This window comes from Dipodomys merriami, unplaced genomic scaffold (genome assembly GCF_024711535.1).
Source record: "Dipodomys merriami isolate MVZ:Mamm:240054 unplaced genomic scaffold, mDipMer1.0.p SCAF_69, whole genome shotgun sequence".
Lineage (NCBI taxonomy): Eukaryota > Metazoa > Chordata > Mammalia > Rodentia > Heteromyidae > Dipodomys > Dipodomys merriami.
In genome coordinates, this window is record NW_027206279.1 from 714559 (window position 1) to 733623 (window position 19065).

Genomic DNA, 19065 nt, shown 5'->3' on the forward strand with positions numbered 1-19065 from the left:
ATCCTCACCCACTGCCATCAGGATGATTTCTCTAAAACAGAATTTGGTCAATAAGATCCCTGCTTCTGAGACTGCCAGGGCCCTTTAAACCATTACTCTGAGCTCCCCTCTGCCCACTTCTGCTCTTTTCTCCCACCCTTCCCCATGAACTCCGTCTGCTCAGGCCACATCCTAGAGGTATGTTTTGTTTGTTTCAAGTCTCTCTCCATCTGTACTTTTGCCTGGCTTCCATTGCTTAGGAATGAACAGATTTAGATTCATTCACCAAGACTAGGTGAAGAGTCTTATGCCCTATACAGTCAACCCATATTCCTCACTCCTCCCTTGAACATACTGTGTTGTTGCACTATCCTATTAACGTTGTCAGTACTCATCTTTATCTCACTTTCCCTATTAGACTGAGCTGTTTGAGAATAGTAAGTCTAACACATGCTGTACAACTGTATGTATATATAAGTAAGTGCAGCTAGGCACCAGTGGCTTTGTCTGTAATCCTGATCAGCCTGATTCAAAGCCAGCCCTGGCAGGAAAGTCCGTGAGACTTTTCTCTCCAATTAATCACAGAAAAAAAAGTGGAAGTGGTGCTGTGGCTCAAGTGGCAGAGTGCTAGCCTTGAGCAAAAAGGAGCTCAGGGACAGTGCCCAGGCCCTGAGTTGTTCAAGCTCCAGGACCAGCAAAAAAAAAAAAAGCAGGGCTGGGAAGGTGGCTCAGTGGTAGAGCGTTTGCCTTGCATGCCTGAGGCCCTGGATTCGATTCCTCAGCACCACATAAGCAAAAAGAAAAAAGCCGGAAGTGGCGCTGTGGCTCAAGTGGTAGAGTGCTAGCCTTGAGCTGAAGAGCTGAGGGACAGTGCCCAGGCCCAGAGTTCAGGCCCCACAACTGGACCCCCCCCCAAAAAAAAAGCATATAAGTAGCTCAATATACATATATATGAATATAATATATATATGTATATATGCACACAGTATTTTCTTTCAAGACTATTATAAGAAGAGATGTATGGAGCTTTGGTAAATTATAACACAATCTCAGAACACATACACAAAATTAGGACAGTGAAGAGGAAGAGAGGGCTAGTGATTGGGAATAAATACTGGAGGGACTTTGGGTACTAATTATGTTCTGTTATTTGATCTTTGTGATGGTTATATGGATAATACTAAATTTAATATCCTAGATACTTGGAAGGCTAAGATCTAGAGGATTGCAGTTCGAAGTCAGCTTGGTCAGGAAAGTCCAACAGCCAAAATGACTAGTGAAAACCCAGGCTGGAGGTGGGGCTCATTCAGGTGGTACACCATCTGCTGAGCAAGTGCTGGATGGACTTTGAATGAGAAGGCTGGTGCCAGTTCAAACCTAAAGACAAGCCCTCATACATTTCATTGAAAGTAAAATCTTAGTATAACCTTTCTGGAAAGCATTTTGGCAGAGATTTTGAAGTAACTTTAATATATTAATTTGTTGTTGTTGTTGTTGGTTGTGGGGCTTGAACTCTGGGCCTAGACGTTGTCTGTGAGCTCTTCAACTGAAGGCTAGCGCTCTACCTCTTGAGCCACAGCACCACTTCTGGTTTTCTGGTGGTTAATTGGAGATAGTCTCAAAGACTTTCCTGCCCAGGCTGGCATTTTGAACTCCAATACTCAGATCTCAGCTTCATGAGTAGCTAGGATTACAGGCATGAGCCACCCGTGCCTGGCAATATTATATATATATATATATATATATTAACTATTCTTTCAGGAATCTTCCAAAGGAAAATAATCTGTGTAAATGATTAATGTGTAAAGATATATCAATGCATAAAAACACTTATTATAACATTTTGCATAATAGAATAACAATCCTAGAAGAATAGGTAATACAAATCATGATGCAGTATTATTCAAACCACTAAAATTTTATTCATGGGTTGCCTAACACAGGAAAATGTATATGCTTAAAAAGAATTGATGATGATGGGTACAGTGAGATCCTACCCATGTTCTATAAATTGTGGTAAGACAAGCATGGTGGGGCATACCTGCAAGCCCCGCATCCAGAGGCTGAGGCACTAAGCTCACATGTCCAGAGCCAGCCTGCACTGCCTAAGAAGATGTGAAGATCTCCCTTCTGCTTTTTGTGTTTTTCCGCCAATTTTTCTCCAAAAGCAATCTGAAGAGGATAGCTGCAAGTATAGCTTAATTTATTTTCTGGTCCTACTGTTTGCTTATTTTTTTCATAACATAAGTCATTGGTGCCTGTTGGGTTTTGTTTTGCTTTGTTTTTCTCCCAGTGGTGCTGGAGATGAACCAAGAGCTTCATCCATGCTGAGCCATATTCCTGGCTCTACTTTTCCTCTTTGTTTTGTTTTGGTTTTTTTTGGTTTTTTTTTGGGGGGGCCCGGTCGTGGGGCCTGAACTCTGGGCCTGAGCGCTGTCCCACAGCTCTTCAGCTCAAGGCTAGCGCTCTACCACTTGAGCCATAAGCACCACTTCCGGCTTTTTTCTTTTTGCTTATGTGGTGCTGAGGAATCGAACCCAGGGCCTCAGGCATGCAAGGCAAGCGCTCTGCCACTGAGCCACCTTCCCAGCCCCATCCTCTTTGTTTATTTATATTAATTACTTATTTATTGAGTGGGTGACTGATCTTTCTATGAAAGCCTAGGCTGCCATAAAACCCAGAATCCTTCTGCCTCAACCTCCTGAGTTCTAGGATTATAGGTATTTCCCACCATACCTCACTCTAAATGTTTTTTGATCAGAGACATCTTCCTTTGCATTTCTCAGCATGCATGTCTATCTAAATTTTGATTCTGTAAAAATTATAAATAGAAAAGCTTGGTGGACATTCCCCTAGTCTTTCAATCTACATTATCTGCATAATAAAAATTTCTTGTTTCTTTCTTTCTCAGATTTGGGGATGCTGTGAAAGGTAATTTAGTGGTCGGTACCTTATCTTGGCCGTCCCCATGGGTGATTGTTATTGGCTCCTTCTTTTCAACATGTGGGGCTGGACTTCAGAGCCTCACAGGTGCACCAAGGCTCCTGCAGGCGATTGCCAAGGACAACATCATACCATTTCTGAGAGTAAGCAGCTCCCTCCTTTGTCTCCTCCTTCTCCCCAGGTTCTGGTGTTAGTAGATAAATACAGAATGTGGGGGTTTTGTACAAGACTTCCAGATTCATACTGGGAGTTTATACTTGATTGCTGTGAAGATGTTGAAAAGATAACTTGTTAAGACACTGTAGGCCAAAGGAACCAGGGCACATTTTCTAGGTCCTGTGCCTGAACCCTTCTCTCCTGTGTGCAGGTGTTTGGTCACAGCAAAGCCAATGGGGAGCCCACCTGGGCCTTACTTCTAACTGCAGCCATTGCAGAGCTGGGGATCCTCATTGCCTCTTTGGACCTTGTGGCCCCAATTCTTTCCATGTAAGAGCCACTTATTTCCTTGGATTATGTTTGTTTAGTGTGTAGTCACATAACAGTGATCATGAGAGTTGACCGAACACAGATTCAACTTCAGCTGAATATTCTCAAGAACTGTTATGTAAGGTTAACTTCTATAAATTATTAACAGTTTTTCCCTGCCTAGACAATTTCAAAAGTTCCTTCCCCTCTCCCACTTTTCTCCAAAGACTTACTTGCTAGGCAAGTACACCCCCCAGCCTGGCCTTCATTTCTGATTGGCAGTTGTTTGTAGCTTTGCTATACAGTTAGCTTTTATTCATTCACCCATGATGTGTTGGTAACTTGTTACCTCCATGATTCTGGGAATATAAAGACAGATAATGCACAGTGTTAGGGAAGTGATGATAGCTCGAGAAACCAATGGTGCCTGTGCGATGTGATGTGTGAACACCAGGCACTGTAGGTGCACTAAGGCAAAGAATCTGAGCAGAATACCATTTCTTTGTTGCTACTTTTTTAGTATTGGGGTTTGAATTCAGGGTTTTTCAGCAGTTGATGAGCAAGTGCTCTACCATTTAGCCACACCTCCATCCTTTTTTGCTCTTGTTATTTTTGAGATAAGTTTTTGCTTTTTACCTACACTGACATGGAAGCCAATTTTCCTATTTGTGCTTCTCATAGCTAGAATAACAGGTACATGCCCTCATGCCAGCTTTTTCTGTTGAGGTAGGGTCTGGTCCTCTGGGGTTGTCCTGGAACCAAGATCCTCCCAATCTCAGCTTTCGGATGTAGCTAGTATTACAGGTATGAACTACACTGGCACTCAGCTTAGCACAACTTTTTTTTCTTTTTTTTTGTAGAAAGTGTCACTTGTACCTTGAAGGGTGACTGCTTAGAAAAAAAAGGCAGAAGCCGAATGCTGGTGGCTCACGCCTGTAATCCTAGCTACTCTGGAGGCTGAGATCTGAGGATTGCGGTTCAGGGACAAAAGGCTGAGAAACTCTTTCTTTCTTTTTTTTTTTGGGTCCGGTCGTGGGGCCTGAACTCTGGGCCTGGGTGCTGTCCCTGAGCTCTTTCAGCTCAAGGCTAGCACTCTACCACTTGAGCCACAGCACCACTTCCAGTTTTTTTCTTTTTGCTTATAGGGTGCTGAGGAATCGAACACAGGGCCTCAAGCATGCAAGGCAAGCGCTCTACCACTGAGCCACCTTCCCAGCCCCTGAGAAACTCTTATCTACAATTAATCACCAGAAAACTTGAAGTGGAGCAGTGGCTTAAAGTGGTAGAACACTAGCTTTGAGCAGCGAACCTCAGAAACAGCACCCAGGCCCTGAGTTCAAGCCCCATGATGGACAAAAAAGAAAAAAGAAGCACTAATAAACATGTTCCAAACTGGGAATGTGTATATAGGAATGAGGAAGCTGGGTGCTGGTGGCTCACACCTGTAATCCTAGCTATTCAGGAGGCTGAGATCTGAGGATTGCAGTTCAAAGCCAGCCCAGGCAGGAAAGTCTATGAGACTTATCTACCATAAACTATTCAGAAAAAGCCGGCAGTGGCGCTATAGCTCAAGCAGTAGAACCCTACCTAGCCTTGAGCACAGAGAGGCTCAAGGACAGACAGCCCAGGCCCTGAGTTCAAGCCCCAAGACTGGCAAAAAAAAAAAAAAAAGAATTGAGGAATGTACCAAAAAAACTGAAGGCAGCGTGGCTTGAGTATGTTGGAGAGTGTATGATTGGAGAGTCAGTAGACTGGAAAAGAAGGAAGGAGGAATGGAAACAGGATAAAACTGAGCCGGAAATGCTCATTGAAAAGCAGTGTGGGCTGTGAATTTGGCTTAGTGGTAGAGTGCTTGCTTAGCACACAGGAAGCCCTGGGTTCGACTCCTCGGTACCACATAAACAGAAAAAGCCAAAAGTCGCGCTGTGATTCAAGTGGTAGTGTGCTAGCCTTGAACAAAAAGCAGCTCAGGGACAGTGCCCAGACCCTGAATTCAAGTCCCCTGACAAAAAAAAAGGAAAAGAAGTGAGAGTCAAACATAGTTGAAACGTAAAGGAAGAGAAAAAATATACAGATATTTAAAAGTATAATCCATAGGAATTGATAGATTAATTTGGAACAAGAGTGAGGAAGAGATGGGCACCAGTGTCTCACCCCTGTCATCCTAGCTACCCAGGAGGCTGAGATCTGAGGATCATGGTTCAAAGCCATCCCGAGCAGGAAAGTCTATCAAACTCTTATCTCCGATAAACCATCAGAAAATCGGAAGTGGCGCTGTAGCTCAAGTGGTAGAGTGCTAGCCTTGAGCTGAACAGCTGAGGGACAGTGCCCAGGCCCAGAGTTCAAGTCCCACGACTAACCAAAAAAAAAGAAAAAAAAAAAAGTGAGGAAGAGGACACCTGGGTTTTTATGAACAGCCAGTGAAGAATGGTTTTGCTATTGACAGAAAGCAGTTTCTTGGTTTCTGGGATTTTTTGTTTGTTTGTTTGCTTTTTTGTGCCAGCTCTGCACACAATGCCTAGGCATTGTCCCTGAAATTTTGTCCAAGGCTAGTACTCTACCACTTGAGCCACAACTCCACTTCTGTCATTTTAGTGCTTAATTGGAGGTAAGATTCTTAGGGAATTTCTTGCATAGGCTGGCTTTGCACTGCAGTCCTCAGATATTAGCCTTCTGATTAGCTAGCCACCAGCACCCAGCTTAATTTTTTATTTAATCAAGGGTTAATGATCTAGAAATAGCTTCAGTACAGCAGTGTCTTCAGTTATGTAAACTAACCCTCAAATAAACACCTTACAAATCAGTTATTTAAACTAGCTCTCAAATAAACACCTTACAAATCAATCCCTACTCTTACCCTTCTTACCCCTCTAGGTTTTTTCTCATGTGTTACCTCTTTGTGAACTTGGCGTGTGCCTTGCAAACATTACTTCGAACACCCAACTGGAGACCCCGATTCCGCTACTACCACTGGTAAGTTTGCTCTTTGCTCCTTTTTTCCCTTTGTTCTTCTCTTCTTCCCATCATTGAGCTAGAAAACTAAGGTTCTTTGACTAACTATTCTCACCTATTTCAATATTCATTATCACTTGACTCTACGTCTCTTCTAATTTTTTCCAATATCGTTTTGTAATAACTTGTACTCACTAACAATAAAAATCAAAACTACAAAACAGGTATTTCCAGCCTGCCTCATTCAAGGTAGTAAAATCCTTTTTGCAGACTATTTTCCCATTTTCCTCTTAGCTAAGCATTAGGTTTCATCCCATTTTATTTTTACTGTCATATTTATACTCACTTCCTGTGAGAATTCACTTCATAAGTTAATGTGTCCGATGGGCCAGGCATCAGTGACTCTCCTGCCTAAGATCCTAGCTGTTCAGGAGATTGAGCTCTGAAGATTGTAGTTTGAAGACAGCCAGGCAAACAATTCTAAGAGACTTTCATCTCCCATTAGCCAGCAAAATGCTGGTGGAAGTAGATGTGTGGCTCAAGTGCTAGCAAAATAGCCAAGCAAGAGTCCAAGGTCCTGAGTTCAAGTCTTAACACACACACACACACACACACACACACACACAATTTATGGCCTATTGAGTCAGGTGACCCAAACTATACCTTAATCCAACTGCTTCCAAGCTTTGTAACCTCAACATATAAAATTTTACTTCACTCATTTGTAAAAGGAGACAGGTAAATGTAAACTGCTTATTAGTATAGTGGGTAGCAAAATTCTCCATGAAATGCTGCTTCTCATATCCTCTTGTAAGCTAAGAATTATTTGTTCCTGTCATATATGAACCTGCTGCTGCAGTTCTCTTGATACTTTCCTGGCTTCACATATCAGTTGTGTGCAATGATGTACTCTTTATCTGTATAGCAAAAATATACATCTATAACCTTTTAACCTCTTTATAAGTTGAGCTTTACTTAAAAGTTCATGATGAACATGTTTGTGTTGCTATTTTGCTCTTATTATTTTTTTTCTTTTATTATTTATGAGATTTAATCTCCTATTCACATTTCAGAGTTTTATCACATAGAAAATTCATTCTACACACAGAAGAATTCAGTGGAGCTGGGAATGTGGCTTAGTGGTAGAGTGCTTGCCTAGCATGCATAAAGCCCTGGGTTCAATTCCTCAGTATCACATAAATAGAAACAGTCAGAAGTGGCGCTGTGGCTGAAATAATAAAGTGCTAGCTTGAGCAAAAGAGGCTTAGGGACAGTGCTTAGGCCCTGAGTTCAAGCGGCAGGACTGGAAAAAAAAAAGCAATAAATGTAACTGTCTTTATTTGATCAAAACAAGCTCTTGATTACTGTCTTATTAATTTCTATTTCTATGGCACATTTTTCTCAATATGCTACATAATTATGGTAACTTTGTAGGAATATTTATATAGAAAATTAAGATTCCATGTCTGGGAATGTGGCTCGGTGGTAGTGTATGCCTAGCACGAATGAAGCGTTGGGTTTGATTCCTCCCTCAGTACCACATAAACAGAAAAAGCCGAAAGTGGTGCTGTGACTCAAGTGGTAGAGTGCTAGCCTTGAGCACATCCAGGTTCAGGGACAGAGCCCAGGCCCCTGAGTTCAAGCCTCAGGACCCACAAAAAAAAAAAAAGAAGAAGAAGAAGAAATTATAATCATAGATATGGCTGTATGTTTAATTCCTACCTTTCAAAAAAGTGTTAATTGTGCTTACAACTACAGACTTTTGTAGAGGCCCTGTTCATTTTGTTTACAGCAGTGAGAAGCATCTTGTATTACAGCTGCAGGCCCAGTGCAAATCTGCTAACTGTATGTTGTCACTCTAGACTAAGGCAACCACAGAAATTGAGAATGAGAAACCGGGCGCTGGTGGCTCACGCCTGTAATCCTAGCTATTCAGGAGGTTGAGATCTGAGGATCACGGTTCAAAGCCAGCCTGGGCAGGAAAGTCCGTGAGACTGTTATCTCCAATAAACCACTAGAAAACCGGAAGTGTTGCTGTGTTTCAAGGGGTAGAGCACTCACCTTGAGCTGAAGAACTGAGGGACAGCGCTCAGGCCCAGAGTTCAAGCCCCACTACCGACAAAAAAAAAAAAAAAAAAGAAAAATTGAGAATGACCATTTAGAGACCATTATCATGTGGGGTGGTAGTACAGTAGCTCAGCAATGGAATGCCTGTCTGGCATGTTCAGGGCCCTGGGTTTGAGGTACAGCATCACAAAACCAAGGACAAGGGGAAGTACTAAAACATGTGATAATAATAATAATCTTATAATTATTTTTTTATTTTTTATCACAGTATTAAGGCAAGTGATATTTTTTCTTATAAATGATTTTCATTAATTTTTATCTTACATAAACAGTAGTCCCCCAGACGGTTTAAGAAGCACTCATAGCATAGGCTTCTTTTTTGATGCTTAGAAAGTAACCTTTATGGGGCTGGGAAGGTGGCTCAGTGGTAGAGTGCTTGCCTTGCATGCATGAGGCCCTGGGTTCGATTCCTCAGCACCACATATGCAGAAAAAGCCGCAAGTGGTGCTGTGGCTCAAGTGGTAGAGCGCTAGCCTTGAGCTGAAGAGCTGAGGGACAGCGCCCAGGCCCAGAGTTCAGGCCCCACAACCGGCAAAAAAGAAAAAAAAAAGTAACCTTTATGTTTTGTTTTTAAATTTTAGGACCCTCTCTTTCATGGGCATGAGTATCTGTCTGGCTCTGATGTTCATTTCTTCCTGGTATTATGCTATCGTAGCAATGGTAATAGCTGGTATGATCTACAAGTACATTGAGTACCAAGGGTGAGTGCAGATGTGACTGCTGGCTTTTCTAAAGTCACTATGAATGCCTGGTTTGATAGGGTATGGTAGTTGTACATGCCTGTAAATGGTAGCACTCAGAAGACAGAATACTTAGGAGGCAGAGATCAGGGGACTATGGTTGGAAGCCAGTGTAGGCCAAAAAAAAACCAAGCATTCAAGGCACTCGGGTTTAGCCAGTGTCTGGATACCATAGTTGATCCCTGTAATCTCAGCTGTCCAGCAGGCACAGTGGCGTGGTGTGTGCCTGTCACCCCACTGATAGGGAGATACAAGTGGAGGGATCAAAGCCCAGGCTGCCCAGGCATAAAGCAACAGTGCAAAAAGAAGCTGATGGCAGGAAGTAGAAGTGCACCTGCCTAGCAAGTGTGAGGCCTCGAATGTAATTCCCAATACTGTCAAAGAAACAGAATTGCTGGTTTAGTTAGAGCATCGAAGGCTGTGCGCTGGTGGCTCATGCCTATAATCCTAGCTACTCAGGAAGCTGATATCTGAAGATCACAGTTCAAAGCCTACATGGCAGGAAAGTCTACAAGACTCTCATCTACAATAAACTACTCAGAAAAGGTCAGAAGTGGCGCTGTGGCTCAAATGGTAGAGCACTAGCTTTGAGCAGGTGAAGATCAGGGACAACAAACACGTAGGCCCCAAGTTCAAGCCCCAGGACTGGCATTATAAATTTTTGGTTGTTGTTGTTGTTATTGGTCGTGGGGCTTGAACTTGGCCTGAGCACTGTCCCTGAGCTCTTCAGCTCAAGGCTAGCACTCTACCACTTGAGCTACAGCGCCATTTCCGTTTTTCTGATAGTTTATTGGAGATAAGAGTTTCCATGGCCTTTCCTGCCCCATCAGGCTTTGAACCGCAATCCTCAGATCTCAGCCTCCTGAGTAGCTAGGATTACAGGTGTGAGCCTGTAATTTTTTTAAAGCTCAGGGATCGCACCCACACCCTGAGTTCAAGACCTACAACTGACCCCCCAAAAAAGCATAAAAGACCCACTCATTTGCCAGCATTTATTCTCTTGACTGTGTTACAGATAGACTTTTTCGTCACCAAGGGAAGCTGTTGAGAAAGTATGAGTGGAGCTGGGCGCTGGTGCCTCACACCTGTGATCCTAGCTATTCAGGAGGCTGAGATCTGAGGATCATGGTTCAAAGCCAGCCCAGGCAGGAAAGTCCGTGAGACTCCTATCTCCAGTAAACCACCAGAAAACTGGAAGTGGTGTTGTGGCTTAAGTGGTAGAGTGCTCACCTTGAACTGAAGAGCTGAGGGACAGCACCCAGGCCCAGAGTTCAAGCCCCACAACTGACCAAAAAAAGAAAGTATGAGTGGATCGATGAAAAATAACTAAAAGTAAATATCCAAAAGCCGGAAGTGGTGCTATGGCTCAAGTGGTAGAGCGCTAGCCTTGAGCTGAAGAGCTGAGGGACAGCACCCAGGCCCAGAGTTCAGGCCCCACGACCGGACCCCCCCCCCCCCAAAAAAAAAGTAAATATCCAAGTGACAATGATATAACACAAATATTACTAGCTGGGTACCAGTGGCTTGTACCTGTAATACTACCTACTCAGTAGGCTGAGATCTGAGAATCTTGGTTTGAAGCAAGCAGAAATTGGTATCCAGTTAACCACCAAAAATGCCAGACTAGAAGATGGCTCAAGTTGTAGAGCAACAGCCATCAACAAAAGTTAGCTGAGTGTACGCTCAGAAGCCCTGAGTTCAAGCCTTGGTACTGGCACACACAAATGTCTTTATTAATTTCATCACTGAAGATTGTCTCAGATAAAAGTAAGAATATTAATTAGAATTAGTTATTAGAATAACTTTGTATCAACTAGCATAATAACTTTCAAAAATGATGAGTAAATATCATTTTGATTCATGAGATTCTGTTATTTTTTTTCCTATTGTTTTCAAAATCGTTTTAAGTCCTGGGTATAGAACAATTCCCTAATCCAAACTGCTATTTTACGTTGTTGGTTTTTGGGGGGTTTTTGGTCGGTTGTGGGGCTTGAACTCTGGCATTGTCCCTCAGCTCTTTAGCTGAAGGCCAGTGCACATTTGAGTAGTGCGCTGTACCATTTGAGCCACAGCGCCACTTCCAATTTTCTGGTGGCTAATTGGAGATAAGAGTCTCATGGACTTGCCTACTTGGGCTGGCTTTGAAACACGCGATCCCCAGATCTCAGCCTCCTGAGAAGCTAGGATTACAGGCCTGAGCCACCAATGTCCAGCAACATTGTTGGTTTTGAATAGAGACCCAGGACTGAGTGAGAGACCCTCCAGCTTTCATTCTGTTTTGGTTTTTGCTTTTGTGTCAGCTCTGGGGCTTGAACTCAAAGCCTAGGCTCCATACTTGAGCTTTAGAACTCAAGCCTAGCTCTCTACCACTTTGAGCAACAGCTCCATTTCTGCTTTTTGTTAATTGGAGATGAGAATCTCGTGGACTTTCCTGATCAAGCTGGCTGTGAACCTCAACCCTCCAATCTCGGCCTCCTGAGTAGATTACAGGCATGAGCCACTAGCACGTGGCTTCCAGCCTTCATTCTGAAGTATTTGTATAGTACAGCACTGGTGAGGGTGGTGTTTGCCTACTCACAGCAGGTTCTTTATTTGTAAACCCCATAACTGGGTTTGTTGTCCTAATAAATTGAGTAACATGAGTTATTGAATCTTGCGTGTATGTTACTTAAGGTTCTAAGAACATGAAGTCTGCCTTCTCTGTTCTGTTTTCTCATAGAGCTGAGAAGGAGTGGGGTGATGGCATCCGTGGGCTGTCCCTCAGTGCAGCCCGGTTTGCTTTGCTTCGGCTGGAGGAGGGACCTCCACACACCAAAAACTGGAGGTAAAGAAACCACAGTGAACATGCTCAGCCCACAGTTATCACCACAGATGAGCTTTACTGACTATAGAGTAGGAACTCATGTGGCTCAAGGGATAGGCGTGATGGACACTTTCAAATTATTCCAAATCCTCCTTCAAGTGATTTGTGATCTCACCGTTCCTCTTGAAGACTGATGGGTTTGAGGTAGCAGTGGGGAGAACTGGCAGTAATGAGGGACCTCATGCTATAGGGGCTGGCTCTGCTCTCTTCCTCCAGCCAGACTGTATATTTCATATGGCTCTCCTGAATTGTGTTTTTAGGCCTCAGCTGCTCGTGTTACTGAAACTGGATGAAGACTTACATGTCAAGCATCCTCGTCTCCTCACATTTGCCTCACAGCTCAAAGCAGGAAAGGGTCTCACTATTGTGGGCTCTGTCATCGTGGGGAACTTCCTGGAGAACTACGGTGAAGCTTTGGCTGCTGAGCAGGTCAGCAAGTCGAGACACACTGACTTAGTGGAACTTAGCTTACAGCTTGTGGCCCTAACAAGGAAGACTCAGACTTCTCAGTTTATCCTTTCCTCTGTGAGCTAGAACTGTTCCTGCTTAGTGCTGATGACTTTTTTTTTCTTAGATGGGGTCTCTCCCATAGCCCAGGCTGGCAAATGAACTAACAGTCCTCCCATCTTGGCCCCTTGAGAATACACCACACCTGACTCAGTGGTGACTTGAACAGTCCTATTCTGCCAAGTAATAAAAAGAGCCAGAAAAAACAAACATGTAGGGGCTGGGAAGGTGGCTCAGTGGTAGAGCGCTTGTCTTGCATGCTCGAGGACCTGGGTTCGATTCCTCAGCACCACATAAGCAAAAAGAAAAAAGCCGGAAGTGGCGCTGTGGCTCAAGTGGTAGAACACTAGCCTGGAGCTGAAGAGCTGAAGGACAGCGCCCAGGCCCAGAGTTCAAGCCCCACGACCGGACCAAAAAACAAACAAAGAAACATGTATTCTTTCTACTCACCTAAAGCTTTACTAACCTGTAAGGTGTTTTTCACAGCTAAGTGTTAATTTCGGTTAGCCTGCACACATTAATCTGAACAATGAGAGAAGTCATGTAAGTAAACCTAGCCTTACAGCCATGGCAAAGATTCTTAGAGCTTATCCCCGTAGTGGTAAGGAACAATTTCTGTTACTCTTTACTAACTTACATGGTTCTGTGAGCAAGATTCATTTGCTATTTCCCACCTCTGGATGAGAAATTTTTTTTCTGGGAGGAAGTAGTTTTTAATCAGTATTTATTGCACATGATCAAACTTTGGAGAAAATTTCAACTGCATTTGAAAAATTTCCTGGGTTTCATTTTGGAACACTTTGCAAACCAAAATATTAGAAAGGAAGACAAACATTAGAAATTTGAGGAAATTAACATAAGAAGCACAAAGTTGCAAATAAAGTTTTTCCCTCCTCTTGAGTCCTGTCCCAGTCACACCGTGACCTAACCTGTGCCTTTGGAAAAATCGTACCATCTCCACACCACTGTTCCAGCCCCTTTTCTGTAAAAGTGGATGAGATATTAGCTCTAAATCTGCTTGAATAAATAAGGTTGTAGTAAGTCAAATACAGGACTTGTCAGTAACCCCATTAAAATATCAGAAAGGTTATAAGAATGGGGGATGCAGAAGGGAAACCTTACCTGAGAAAACATTAAAGGTGAACTGAATAATCAGGTTAATTTCTGAAGGATAAGTCAAGCTGTAGTTAGTGGAGAAAGGAAGTATTTATCAAGTTCACAATAGCAACTCACTGTAAAAGAACTCTGTTCAGTATCCACTTGGTGGAGATGCCTGTTCTTAAATTCTGGAATGTTAAAAGGAAGAAAGCCAGGCACGATGGCCTTTCCAATTCAAGGTCAGATCAGGTAGGTAGTACTTGAAATGCAGCCAGGTGCCGGAGATTGCGACTGTCATCCTAACTCCTCAGGAGGCTGAGATCTGAGAATCGAGGTTCAAAGCCAGGCTGGGCAGGAACATCCGTGAGACTCTTATCCCCAATAAACCACTCAGAAAACTGGAAGTGGCACTGTGGCTCAAGTGGTAGAGCGCTGGCCTTGAGCTGAAGAGCTGAGGGACAGTGCCCAGGTCCAGAGTTCAAGCCCCACAACTGACCAAAAAAAAAGAAGAAAAGAAAGTACTTGAAACGCAACCACCAGTTGGACACGCCTATTATTCTAGCTATGTGAGAGGTTGAAATCAGGTGGATTATGATTTTAGTCCAGCCAAAGCAAGAAAGTTTGTGAGACTCCGTCTTAGTTGAAGAAATTACATTTGTTTTGCACCTGTCATCCAGCTGTGGTAGTAAAGGTAAAATAAGATGACTGGGATCTAGGAATAAGCCTGATAAAAAGTAAGATCTCTAACTCATGCAAAAAAGTGCTAGAGATATGGCAGCATCTACCTAGCAGGCAGGAAAGTGTGACACCGAGTTCAAACCCCAGTATGGCCCAAAGAAAACAAAAAGGAAAAAATGCAGAACAGAGGAAAAGGTAGACACATAGACATTTGACTACAGATGTAAAATCAGATACTGAGCACTTAGAAAGTGAGAGCATTTCACTGGAATAACTAACTTTTTTGACTTTTATGTAAGAGCTATAAGTCTGCGTAGAGTTTGGGAAGAGGTCCAGGATGAAGTAATTGGCTGCTGAGTTTCCTGTCTCTTTCAGACCATTAAGCACCTAATGGAGGCAGAGAAGGTAAAAGGGTTCTGTCAGCTGGTGGTTGCTGCTAAGCTCAAAGAGGGCATCTCCCACCTCATCCAGTCCTGCGGCCTCGGAGGCATGAAGCACAACACGGTGGTGATGGGCTGGCCCAACGGCTGGCGTCAGAGTGAAGATGCACGCGCTTGGAAGACTTTTATTGGTACACAGCGCTTCCTCTACTAAGTAGGGGGAAGTTAAACCCCTCTCCCGCCAGCTGGGGGGTGTGGTGGAGTACATCTGTAATCCCAGCACGGGGGGGGGGGGGGGGGGGAGGGGGGGAGGCTAAGGCAGGACGGTTGCCAGTTTCAAAAAACTAAACCAAAATCTCCCGTCTGCCTAGCTGCCTAGGGACTATGCCATTGTTACAGCATAGTCCCAAAGGCCACCTTAAAAAAACAACCTGCTGTAAGTGATGATAACCTGATTTATCTACCCAGCTTTACATTTCTTTATTATCAGCACTGTCAAGTACTGTCCTGTTTTATGATTCTGCAAATTGAGGTTTGGAAGGATTGTCCTTCAGCATCAAAAACCTGCAAATAGTTGGTGGCTCATTCCTGTATTCCTAGCTACTCAGGAGGTTGTTATGTGAGAATCATGGTTCAAAGCCAGCCCAGGCAGGAAAGTCTGAGATTCTATCTCCAGTGAACCACCAGAACCCCAGAAGTGATGCTGTGTTTCAAAGTGGTAGAACACTAGCCTTGAACAAAAGAGCTCAGGGACAATGCCCAGGCCCAGAGTTCAAGCCCCATGACTGATGGAGGCGGGGGGGGGGGGGCGGGGAGTAGAAACGGGGGAAGACTGGTTCTTAATTTAGCCGGGTGCTGGTGGCTCATACCTGTCATCCTAGCTACTCAGGAGGCTGAGATCTGATCTGAGGCTTGCAGTTAAAAACCAGCCCCGGCAAGAACATCCATGAGACTTTTATCTCCAATAAACCACTCAGAAAACTGAAGTGGCACTGTGGCTTAAGTGGTAGAGTGCTTGTCTTGAGCTGAAGAGCTGAGGGACAGCGCCTGGGCCTGGAGTTCAAGCCCCACAACTGACAAAAAACAAAAACAGCCAAATTGGATATAATCAGAGTGTATCTAGTGACCTAAGCCATCCTTCTCAGCCGAATGATTAGTTATGTGTTTATTTCTCAGGGATTTTTGTTATTTAATGAGGATACTTTCCTCAAAAACATGAGAGTGAGAGGCTGGAATTGTCTTAGTTGGTAGCATGCATGAAGCCCTGGGTTCGATTCCTCAGTGCCACATGAACTAAAAGTGCAGGAAGTGGCACTGTGGCTCAAGTGGTAGAGTGCTAGCCTTGAGCAAAAGCAGCTCAGGGACAGTGCCCAGGCCCAGCCCAGGACTGGCAGTTATCCCTGCTTTCCTAGCTTGGAAGGAAGCAAGCCCGGCTTGAAGACTTCTCTGCTTATCCCAGCTCTCCTTTCCTCCCTAGGCACAGTTCGAGTGACAACTGCTGCCCACCTCGCTCTGTTGGTGGCCAAAAACGTGTCCTTCTTCCCCAGCAATGTGGAGCAGTTCTCCGAGGGCAACATCGACGTGTGGTGGATTGTACATGACGGGGGCATGCTCATGCTCCTGCCGTTCCTGCTGAGGCAGCACAAGGTGCCTAGTAGACCACTCTGGAGGCAGCCCCGCCGCTCCCCTCTGCTCCCCTCCCCTCCACCCCAACCCACCCTCTCCTCTGCTCCCCTCCCCTCCCCTCCCCTCCACCACACCCCCCTCCCCTCCCCTCCGCTCCCCTCCCCTCCACTCCACCCAACCCCCCTCCCCTCCGCTCCCCGCTGCTCCCCTCCACTCCCCGCCGCTCCACACAGTCCTTTTTGATGCTATAGTGTGGGGCTTCAGGTCTGAAGAGATGGGAATTAGAAGTTTGTTGTTGCTGTTATTGTTTTGTATTTGACTAATTAAGTACCTAATCTGAGACCTGGGGAAAAACTAACATATGAATGTATCTCTAAAAGGAGACGGAAGTCAGTCTATCAAAGGACGCTTTAAGTGTGTGTGTGTGTGTGTGTGTGTGTGTGTGTGTGTGTGTGTGTGTGTGTGTGTGTGTGTGTGTGTGTGTGTGTGTGTGTGTGTGTGTGTGTGTGTGTGTGTGTGTGTGTGTGTGTGTGTGTGTACACACATCAGGCAGGCCAGGGTTCGCAGTGCTTTGTGGCTGGTTGTCTTCAGTGCACTTCAGGTACTGTCTACCTGGAGGTAGTATTGTACCCCAAGGCTGAAGGCTGAGTACTGCAAAGGCTCTTCCTCCCAGTTTTGTTTTCCCTGTGCTTCTAACTTGTGGTCATCTCAACCCTCAGCCCCTCTACCTCCTAGAGATGAGGAGCTGGGTCTGAAAGTCCCAATCCAGGAATCCTGCCTTGATCTTTGGAGTGATCAGCCCCCATCCTGAGCAAAGTATGTGGGACCTGCTAGCTCACGGTCAACTTACTGGCACAGAAAACCGCAGTCACTTTGGAGATTCCGAGCGTTCTGAGAGTTGTATGACAACTGTAAACTTGACAGTGTTACAGGAGCCATCTTTTTTTATGCCTGTTTGTTGTTTTTTTTTCTTTTTTGAACTCTGAGCCTGGGCGCTGTCCCTCAGCTCTTCAGCTCAAGGCTAGTGCTCTACCACTTGAGCCACAGCACCACTTCCAGTTTTCTAGTGGTTTATTGGAATAAGATTCTCACGGACTTTACTGCCCAGGCTGGCTTTGAACCGTGATCCTCAGATCTCAGCCTCTTGAGTAGCTAGGATTACAGGTGTGAGCTACCAGCGCCCGCTTATGCCTGTTTTTTTTTTTCATGTATGAACTCCAGGCTGGGAATGTGGCTTAGTGGCAAGGTGCTTGTCTAGCATGCATGAAACCCTGGGTTTGATTCTTCAGTACCACATAAACAGAAAAAGCAGGAAGTGGTGCTGTGGCTCAAGTGGTAAAGTGCTAGCCTTGAGCAAAAGAAGCTCAGGGACAGTGCCCAAGCCCTGAGTTCAAGCCCCAGGACTTGGGAAAAAAAAAAAAAAAAAGGAAAGAAAGAACTCCATAAGCTTGGCACCAGTAGCTCACATTTATGATTGTAGCTACTTCAAGAGCCTGAGATCTCAGGATTGAAGTTCACATCCAGCCCAAGCAAAATAATCCATGAGACTCATATCTCCAACTAGCCAGCCAAAAAAGCTGGAAATGGAGGTGTGGCTCAAGTGGTAGTATACCAGGTCGAGTGGGAAGGAGTACGAGGCCCTGAGTTCAAGTCCCAGTACCAGCACAAAAAAAAACTTCTAAAAAGAAAGGTATGGATAACAGATGTCTGTAATCCTAGCAGGTGGAGGCGGTGGCAGGAGGATCAGAGTTCAAAGATCAGACTGGGCTACGCAGAGAGGTGTTGCCTTGGGGAGGGGGGACAGAGACCCTGCTGGCCCAGATGCCAATGGCTCATGTCTATAACCCTCACCACTCAGGAGACTGAGTTCTGAGGACTAAGACCTAGAGCTGTGCCAGACCAAATAGTCCTAGAGATTCTGTGTCTATTCAGCCAGGAAAAAGACATACGGAGATGTGACTCAAGTGATAGAGTGTCAGCTATTCGCAGAAAAAGTTGAGCAAAGAGGCAAGGCTCTGAGTTTAAGCACAGGTATCAGAAATTTAAAAAACAACAAAACACCTGCTTAGAACTGCATTTAATTTGTTGTTTAGTAGATCAAGGTTGTTCTAGGGTGGAATACCTCAAGTTTCAGGAAACCCCTTTACCACCACCACCACCCTCCTTTTTTTGCCTCCTTGAATCCAGTCCCTTACATTCTGGCCTTTCGATGTAATTTTCCATATACCTGTGGCACTGTGTCAGGTGTGGCGAAAATGCAGCATTCGAATCTTCACAGTGGCCCAGCTAGAAGACAACAGCATCCAGATGAAGAAGGACCTGGCCACCTTCCTTTATCACCTGCGCATTGAGGCAGAGGTGGAGGTGGTAGAGATGGTAAGGGCCGGGACCCGTCCCGCCACCTCGCCCTGTCGTCCCAGAACCTCTTCTCGTTGGGAGGCAGTTCAGCTGCAAGCGTAGGTCAACTTGCTAATTCCAACAAAACCCTAACTTCACAGTCTAGATAAACAGGTGCATACATTATGTGTTTGGGCTACTTTTTGGTGTTGCAGCTTAATTATTTACATAGTGCTCATATTTCTGCTAGATTCTTATCTGTGTAATACATTTTATTAATTTTTAATTCATACTTAAAATCACACATAACTACATAAATACAGGCTAGATCATTAGTTTTGTGTTTCAAGAAAATACATGAAATGTATTT

General features: G+C 44.4%; 1 protein-coding gene across 5 annotated transcripts in view; it reads left to right on the forward strand.

Moving 5' to 3' along the window:
* Positions 1 to 19065, forward strand: part of Slc12a6 (solute carrier family 12 member 6) — a 67918-nt gene that overhangs the window by 43888 nt on the left and 4965 nt on the right. For all 5 annotated transcript variants that reach the window (XR_011368578.1, XM_070005698.1, XM_070005701.1 and 2 more), the window contains 9 exons: positions 2891 to 3065; positions 3290 to 3408; positions 6262 to 6360; positions 9048 to 9167; positions 11926 to 12030; positions 12330 to 12498; positions 14728 to 14923; positions 16210 to 16379; positions 18603 to 18734. Coding sequence is in view for 4 of the 5 variants with exons in the window: in XM_070005698.1 (XP_069861799.1) it covers positions 2891 to 3065; positions 3290 to 3408; positions 6262 to 6360; positions 9048 to 9167; positions 11926 to 12030; positions 12330 to 12498; positions 14728 to 14923; positions 16210 to 16379; positions 18603 to 18734 (1285 nt within the window). In the remaining variant the exon portion in view is untranslated. The remainder of the gene's footprint in view (positions 1 to 2890; positions 3066 to 3289; positions 3409 to 6261; positions 6361 to 9047; positions 9168 to 11925; positions 12031 to 12329; positions 12499 to 14727; positions 14924 to 16209; positions 16380 to 18602; positions 18735 to 19065) is intronic.